The sequence below is a fragment of the Octopus bimaculoides genome, chromosome 8 (assembly GCF_001194135.2).
Source record: "Octopus bimaculoides isolate UCB-OBI-ISO-001 chromosome 8, ASM119413v2, whole genome shotgun sequence".
In the NCBI taxonomy this organism is placed as follows: domain Eukaryota; kingdom Metazoa; phylum Mollusca; class Cephalopoda; order Octopoda; family Octopodidae; genus Octopus; species Octopus bimaculoides.
In genome coordinates this window covers 54,555,253-54,564,832 of record NC_068988.1, presented here as the reverse complement: position 1 = coordinate 54,564,832, position 9,580 = coordinate 54,555,253, and the positions used below count along the sequence as shown (strand labels likewise).

Genomic DNA, 9,580 nt, shown 5'->3' with positions numbered 1-9,580 from the left:
TAAATTTTTCACCTTATAATTTAAATTTATACACACACACACACACACACACACACACACACACACACATATATATATATATATATATATATATATATATATATTTTTTTATTATTTATTTATGTGTTTCAGCCAAGTGGCTGCGGTCATGCTGGTGAAATTTAATTAGGAGAAAATAAATACATATAATAAAAAAATATATATATATTCTCTTTTACTTGTTTCAGTCAGTTGACTGTGGCCATGCTGGAGCACCGCCTTTTAGTCGACCCAAGGACTTATTCTTTGTAAGCCTAGTACTTGTTCTATCGGTCTCTTTTGCTGAACCGCTAAGTTACGGGGACGTAAACACACCAGCATCGGTTGTCAAGCGATATATATACACACACACACATACATAAATTCATACATACAGTTCTTTGCATTTGAAGTATTTTTAATTCCTTTCAAATAATATTTTGAACACATGCAAATCCTGATTTGGAAGATTGTAGAAATGGTTTCTTCTTAAATTTAATTGTCATTGATCTCTTTACCAATCTTGGTTAGTGTGTGCTTAATATCTCTTAGGCTGGCATATTGCCCGAAGAAAAGTTACTGTTAAACAAGTAAGATGTGACAGAAGACGTCTTGTCTTGAAATGTTACTGAGATGTCTGTCTGTGCAGCAGAGAAATAGGAAGTGAGTTAACGCTAGGCGACATCTGTTCTATATGGTTACATAAGACAACATTCAACAGTCTCTCTCTTTCTCTCCCCCCCCCCCACTCATTTTCTGTGTTTCTCTAACTTTCTATGTCACTTCAATTTCTTTGTATCTGTATATTTTTTTTTATCTACCTACTCATATTCCCTTTCCTTCTATTGTGTGTGTGTATGTGAGTGTGTGTGCGTGCGTACGTGTGTGCGGATGCATCCATCTATGTAAGTTACGATGTGTCGAAGGATCTTTGCATGTATATTTCTCTATGTAATTATCTGTCCAACTGTCTTGGTTAGTTTTGTATCATTCCCTCTCACACTCAATTTGTCTCTCGCTTTCTCTCTCTCTCGCTCTTATCTTTTGTTTCTCGTTCTCTCTCTCTCCCCCTCTCTCTGACTCTCTCACCATCGCTGTCAGCTTCTTTCTTTCACTTTCCCTTTTTCCATCTCAATCAGTTTATCTGTCAGTCTACCACGTCCCCCACCACACATACACTCGTTCTCTCTCTCAGCCCTTACACACACACACACACACACACACACACTCTCTCTCTCTGTGTCTCTGTCTCTCTGTGTCTCTGTCTCTCTGTCTCTCTGTGTCTCTGTCTCTCTGTGTCTCTGTCTCTCTGTCTGTCTCTGTCTGTCTCTGTCTCTCTCTTTCACTCCACCATCACTATATATGACCCCAGCATTAACAAATGGTGTCAACTAGAAAAACAGTAAAATAATTTAGTGGTAATTCCATTCAAATGTTGATTCCAGTGATGCATACACTTTGACAGACAAGCATATGTTTTCCAAGTTTGTGTGTGTGTATGTGTGTGAGGGAGAGAGAGAGAGAATGACATGTTATGTGTGTTTCTGTATCTCTAGGTGTTCTCTGTGTGTGTGTGTGTGTGTGTGTGTGTGTGTGTGTGTGTGCGTGTGTGTTTATATGTTTTGAAAAGCTGTTTTTAGGCAAAGTTATGCGCTTCCTATCTAGAGACGATAAACAGCAAGAATCTAAGGAAAGCAGTGATGAGCAGAAGCAATAAAAATAAATCAATAAAATTAATAAACCATTTAGTTAGGGACAAATGTGTATTTTATAAGAAGGGGTAAGTTTAAATATTTTAGAGGAAGGGCTCTTCTTCCAAGAACTCACCTCTATTCCCTGCACATATCCGATGTTTTATCACATTGAATATAAATTATAGAACTTCACCAAATATTTCCAACAAGGATAAAGATCTTTCTTGAGACATATAGATTCATAGAGTCAGATTCCGGGTTTCCATGGTGTATATGCTTACTCTGCTGATGGTACACCAGTCCATTGCAGAATTACAGTAATCTCTTGCCATATTGTGGTTCACCTGTCGCAGTTCACCTATCGTGGTCTATTAATTAAGCTTACGTTGATTCTTCCATGATGTTGTTTTGCATGGCTGTGTGGTAAGTAGCTTGCTTACCAACCACATGGTTCCGGGTTCGGTCCCACTGCGTGTCATCTTGGGCAAGTGTCTTCTACTATAGCCTTGGGCCGATCAAAGCCTTGTGAGTGGATTTGGTAGACGGAAACTGAAAGAAGCCTGTCGTATATATGTATATATAAATGTGTGTGTGTGTGTGTGTGTTTTTATGTCTGTGTTTGTCCCCCTAGCATTGCTTGACAACCGATGCTGGTGTGTTTATGTCCCCTTCACTTAGCGGTTCAGCAAAAGAGACCGATTGAATAAGTACTAGGCTTACAAAGAATAAGTCCCGGGGTCGATTTACTCGACTAAAGGCGGTGCTCCAAGTAAAAAAGTAAAAAATGTAAATTATGAAAATAATAAAAAAATTATACAGCACAGTACTGTTTCTTTGCAGACTTTCACCTATCGCTGTGGGGTTTTGGAATGTAACACTTGTTATGGCTGAGGGATTACTCATTTTTGCCAGCTGAGTGGACTGGAGCAATGTGAAATGAAGTGTTTTGCTCAAGAACTCAACACATTGCCTTGTCCAGGAATCCAAACCACAATCTTATGATCATGAGTCTAACGCCCTAACCACTAGGCCACATATCTCCACCTATGTCTCTAATACATGCATACATACATACACATACATGTATACATACATATATGCACACATACACACACGCATACATTGACATGAATGCGTGCATGTAAAATTACTCGAGAAGAGAAAAATACGTGCTTTCAGACCAATTTCAGAGTGTTGGCCTCTTATTTCATGTCAGACCATCTCTCCAATGATGGATACACTGATACCAAACCTGAAGTTCATTCAATTTCTATTGGAAAGTGAATGCAGTTCTGTCCATGCTTCATTCACTATAATCAAATTCATTTGCAAGAAATTCTTAGAACCACAAAAAAAAAAAAAAAAGAGCAATAGTTGTTACTATTGCAATGGTTGAGATACAATGTATATTTGTGTCAATAAAATACTTCCACAAGACGGCGAGCTGGCAGAATCGTTAGCATGCCGGGCGAAATGCTTGGCGGTATTTTGTCTGTCTTTACATTCCGAGTTCAAATTCCACTGAAGTCGACTTTGCCTTTCGTCCTTTCGGGGTCGACAAATTAAGTACCAGTTGTGTACTGGGGCTGATCTAATCAACTGGCCCCCACCCTCAAAATTTCAGGCCTTGTGCCTTGAGTAGAAAAGTATAAACTATGATAGGTGAACAGTGATATGGTGAGCGATTACTGTAATTCTGCAATGGACTGGTGTACCACCCAGAGAGTAAATATATATACCATGAAAACCCGGAAACTGACTCTATGAGTCTATATGACTCCGGAAAGATCTTTATCTTTATTGGAAATATTTGGTGGAAATTCTATAATTTATATTCAATGTGATAAAACATTAGATGTGTGCAGGGAACAGAGGTGAGTTTTTGGAAGAATGGCCCTTCCCCTGAACTATTTAGGGGCAAGAGCCCTTCTTTCAAGAACTCACCTCTGTTCCCAGTACATATCTGATGTTTTATCACATTGAACATAAATTATAGAACTTCACCAAATATTTCTAATAAAGATAAAGATCTTTCCTGCCACTTCCACAGGTTGCATGCTTGTGATGGCTTAAGGTAGATGTGACATGGGCAGTGACAGTCACAATTCTGCAACAGCCCAGGTGACTACATTCCCTATTGTTGCTCTTCTTTATGAAATACTATCAGTATTTATGTTTGGAAACTGTTTGGGACACAAGCATACACACACACATAAATTTATTTACCTATATATATATATATATATATATATATATATATATATATATATATAGGTAAATAAATATATATATATATACACGCACATATAAATTTATATATATATATATATATATATATACACACACACACACGCATACATATATATGTTCTTTAATTCTTTCAGTTGTTTCAGTCATTTTACTGTGGCCTTGCTGTAGCTCCATATGCATATATTTGTACACACACATATATATGCATGAGTGTATATATGTATATGCATGTATGTTTGTATGTGTATATGTATATGTGTATACACACACACACACACACACACCTACATATACATACCATGCTATCATGGAAGGCAGACGTTAAACGATGGTGATGATATATATATATATATTTATATAATACATACATATATATATATGTCTGTATAATCATGCATACATATATATGTATATATATGTATTTATGTAGGTATATATATATATGTGTGCGTGTGTGTGTGTGTGTGTGTGTGTGTATGTATGTATTTATTTATGTAGGTATATATATATATATATATATATATATATATATATATATATATATATATATATATATATATATACACACACACACACACACACACATGCATGCATAAACATACACAAACGCATCTCAAATGTGAATATGTGCATATGTCAATGTTTATTATTCATACAAATTTGTAAACATATATGTGTACTTACCCATGTGTGCATTAGGGAGTTAGTTGAAAGGAGAAGTTGAAAACATGTTTATGTGTAAAACAAAATATGAGATTTTTAGCAGTGAAAGTGACATGAAATGTCTTCATTCTAGATTTGAAACCAAGTTGTAATCTCAACTTACCAGCAGTGTATTTTCATTTACTCATTAGATTAATATTACATAAAAGCATAAAAATATAATCCCAACAAATAATCATTTATAAGATTAATATTACTTAAAATATAAAAATATGATTCTGACAGATACCCATTTAATATGCATGAAATATCAACTCTTGATAAGCATTAAATATAACCATGAAAGATAACCATGTTTATAAGCATCAAATAGCCATGAAATATAAACTCTTAATAAATATTAAATGTATCCATGAAATATAAACTCTTAGAAGCGTTAAATATAACCATGAAATGTAATTGTTTATAAGCTCTAAATCTAGTCATGAAATATAAACTCTAATAAGCATTATATATATACATGAAATATAAACTATTTATAAGCATTAAATAAAATCATGAGATATAAGCATGATGGATATAAAATGTGTAAAGATTATGCTGGCAATATTGTGAATTGATTTATGTTAGAATTAGCTGATTAATTAATTAATACAGAATGCAGAAGTAAGAGAACCGGTTGTCAAGAACTGGTAGCCGACTGACTAAGACCGAGACCGAAATCAAAAGGCCACCACTACTGCTATTAAATAGTAGAGCCGCCACCACCACCACCACCATCACCACTGTTATTCAAATAAACCAGTAACCTTACCTTTTTGCCGTTAACCTGAATGGTAATTTCCATTTTGTTTGATGTCAACATTTGTTACTGTAGCAGAGAAAGACACATAAAGAGACAATGATGCTTCCCTTGAAGAATGACAAGTACTGAACTATTTTACACACAGATTCTTTCTTTTATTTTTTTTGATGTCAAAAATGCAATAATTTTCCAAAAAATTACTTATCTTAAAAAAAAAAAGAAAAGGAAATAACTGGTTATCCGGAGGTTGAGAAACAAGTTTGAAGAGAGAGAAAATAAGGGAAACAGACTACAACAAGCAACAGTATGTGTGTGTGTGTGTGTATGTGTTATTTTTTTTCTTTCCTTCTCTCAGTGAAACGAAATAGAAGGAATGTGCTGCTTCCTCTTCTTCATTTACTCCACCTTCACTGCATTCCTTTCTCTGATGCAGACCAAGAGGTGTGTTTCTGCCCACATTTGCTACTCTGGCGTCACCAGTTTTCTGGAACCTTCTTTCATTATTTATTCACTCAATTATTTGCTTGTTATTTAGGCTCTAATTACTATACACAACTTACTGAAACAGCACATATATATATATATATATATATATATACAGATATATATATATATGCACATATATACATATGTGTAAGTTCTGCATAATTAAACCCAGCCTATATGTCTATGTATCTTTTTTGTTACTGTCTAGCTGTATATCTATTACTCCTAGTACTAATTATTATTCATCAGTCTATTCATCTATTTATACAACTATCAGTAGCCCTAAAGTTTTTAACTTTAAGCCCGAAGAACTACAAGCAGTTAACATACACAGTCAAGTAGGTTATTCACAACAAACCTATGTACTTTCTAAGACACTGCTTATTTCTAAAAGTATATTTACAAAATTGTAAGTGAAATACCTTTATGAAAAACATATTTATTATTAACATTCAAACAAGAACTTAATCTTTTTGGGATTAAGGGTTTTCTTATCTATTTAACCCTTTAGCATTCACATTCAGATTACTCTGTCGAATGTAATGCTTATTTATTCACATTGTTTTGCGTTAATCATGCAGTATCACATAACTTTGAGCTTTTGATAAAGTGATTGTTTATTTCTAGAAGAACATTGTAGGGTAGGTGTGAGGGGTTGGATCTGGCTGTTTTGAATATAAAACAGGTAGAATAATTTGGTAGATATGACCTGCTTAAATGCTTTAGGGTTAAAGTTCTGTTTTTCTATTTCTTAATCTATCTGTGTGTGTGAGAGAGAGAGAGAAAGAGAAGATAAAGAAACAGAGACGGAGAGGCAGACATGCACACACACACACACACACACACACACACACACACACACACACACACACACACACACACACACACACACACACACACACACACACACACACAGCATGCGTATAGTGACTTAAAGGACATCAAAATAATTTGTTTTAACACATTTTCTTTTACTTAAGACAATAATTCTATAATTATAATGACCTAAATCTTTAAGTAACATTTTGCTGCTCTTTCTCTCTGAATGTGCACCTATGCACACATTTACGCAGTCATGATCGACTGTGTATATGGGTGTGTGTACGTGTGCGTGTGCATACATTTGTATATACAAATGCATCCATTTGTGAACGGATGAATCTGCTTTTCTTGACACAGGCACTAATCAAGTTGTCAAAAAGACATCATACATAAACATATTCATACAAGAATATACACATGCATATACATACACAAATCATTTGTAGATACATATACACACAGACATATTATTGTTATGATGAGTTTGCTGAACTGTTAATGCATTGGACAAAATGCTTAGCAACATTTTTTCCAGCTCTTTACATTCTGAGTTCAAATACTGCCAAGGTTGACTTTGCTTTTCATCTTTTCAGGGTCAATAAAATAAGTACCAGTTGAATACTGAGGTTGATGTAATTGATTTATTCCTCCTCTAAAAATTGCTGGTTTTGTGCAAAAAATTTGAAACCCTTCCTTTCAGGGTTGATAATATAGGCCTCTAGTAGAAAGGATTATTATTATTATTATTATTCATGGTGAGCTTGGATGTTTTATATTCAGAATTAATGTCCTTAATACTGGGCCACAACCAGTTTCCTTAGATAGCATGGACCTTTCTTACAATCTTTGCTCTTCCCAATAGAGTAGATTTCTGAACTAATGCAACTCTTGTAGTTACACCAATCTCAATAAGGGAACTGTTTAGTCTGTTGGTGTTGGTACCTAGGACACCTATAACAACTGGGATTACTTTCGAAGAAATCCTCCACAGCTGTATTTTCCTGGCCAAATATAATGAAATTATTGTGTTCTCCGGTGCACTACAACACATCAAAGGTGCATATATAGTACATAGAATTATGTACAGAAGTCAGGAAAGTGAATAGCGTAAGAGTCATGATATACATGTGTTCTTGTGTATGGAGGTGGGGATATCAGGTGTAGTGTTGGTGAATTTCAGGAAGCATGGAGGTTTTAAAGGATGCAATGTCTCAGCAACTAACAGCTGATGCAGGTAGTTTGTTCCATGCTTCAGTGACTTTGAGTGTGAAAATATGCTTCTGAAAGTCATAGGAGCTGTGCTGTTTTCTGACTTTGTAGGTATACTCATGTGTGTTAGACACATGGAGCTTCCTGGTATTTACCTATTTTTTCCTGTTCTTTGACTGCTACATTCATGTTCATAGATATAGTCACATCTATGATAATGCACTCATTTTTACCTTTATCCAGAACCATAATATCTGGTTGCTTGACAAGAATTTTATGATCAGTCTGCTGGCAGAAGGATTCACATGCCGGACAAAATGCTTAGCAGCTTTTCTTTTGGTCATATATTCTGAGTTCAAATACCACCAAGTTTGCCTTTTATCCTTTCAAGGTGAGTAAAATAAGTACCAGTCAACTACTGGGTCAGTGCAAACAACTACCACCTCTATCAAAATTGCTGGCCTGTGCCAAAACTAAAAAGGATTACTGTGACAAACAGTCAGAATCATTAGCATGCCAGGCAAAATGCTTAGTGGCGTTTTGTCTGTCTTTACGTTCTGAGTTCAAATTCTGCTAAGGCTGACTTTGCCTTTCATCCCTTTTGGGGTCAATAAAATAAATACCATTTGAGTAATAGAGTTGATGTACTTGCCTAGCCTATAGCCCACACTAAATTTCAGGTCTTGTGCTTATAGTATCATGTAGAAGTTACCTAACATGAATGGACTAGTTATGTTTTATTTGGAAATTGTTGTTCACATCTGACCAAGAGTAATGGTGTAAAAAATAGCTATGCAGCACATATCTGAAAACACAAAGCTGATATTGCTCTAATGAAACAGTTACAAGAACGTTAACCAAAAATCAATAAGACATCAAAACTAGTAAAGTGGTCTCCTTTTGGAATTGGCCAGTCTTTTGATGCTTCATCCATGATCGTATGCCTAACCTCCTCTGACCACGTATGCCTGCACTATCAACGGTTCTCAACATTTCCTTTCCAGAACATCAAAACAGCTGACATTGTTTTAAGAACATCATAAGAACATCATATGGTACAACTCTTTCCTTCACACCAAAGAAAACGTACATACATACATACATACATACGTACATACATACATACATACATACATACATACATATATAGCATAAAAACTATAGTGTCATCTTACACAATGTATTTATATATATTTATATATATATTTACATCTTTTATATTTTATTTCTTTCAGTCTTTAGAGTGCAGCCATGCTGTGGCACCACCTTGAAGAATTGTAGACGAACAAATCAACCTCAGTATTTATTTATCTTTCAAGCCTGATTCCTATTTTACTGACCGCTTTTGCTAAGCTGCTAAGTTAAGGGTAAGGTAAACACACCAACACCAATGGTCACTCAGTGAAGGGAGGACACACACACACACACACACACACACACACACACACACACACATAGAGAGAGCAAATTTCTGTTTATCAAATCCACTCACAAGGCTTTGGTCTGCCTGAAACTATAGTAGAGGGCATTTGCTCAAGCTTGCACCCTGTGGGACTGAGCCTGGAACCATGTGGTTGGGAAGGAAACTTATTATCGCACAGCTATGCCAATATATATATATATATATATGTAT

General features: G+C 35.2%; 1 protein-coding gene across 15 annotated transcripts in view; it reads right to left on the bottom strand.

Annotated features, from left to right (window-relative positions):
* The window catches only part of LOC106882633 (tensin-1), an 835,201-nt gene that overhangs the window by 290,778 nt on the left and 534,843 nt on the right, over positions 1 to 9,580 (bottom strand). Inside the window, exon 2 of one of the 15 annotated variants that reach the window (XM_052970128.1) lies at positions 5,440 to 5,496. The exons of 13 other annotated variants lie outside the window; for them this stretch is intronic. In XM_052970128.1, coding sequence (XP_052826088.1) covers positions 5,440 to 5,490 — 51 coding nt within the window. In that variant the 5' untranslated portion in view covers positions 5,491 to 5,496. Of the gene's footprint in view, positions 1 to 5,439; positions 5,922 to 9,580 lie in introns of those variants that run through there. One more of the 15 variants, XM_052970127.1, reaches the window with a different exon arrangement.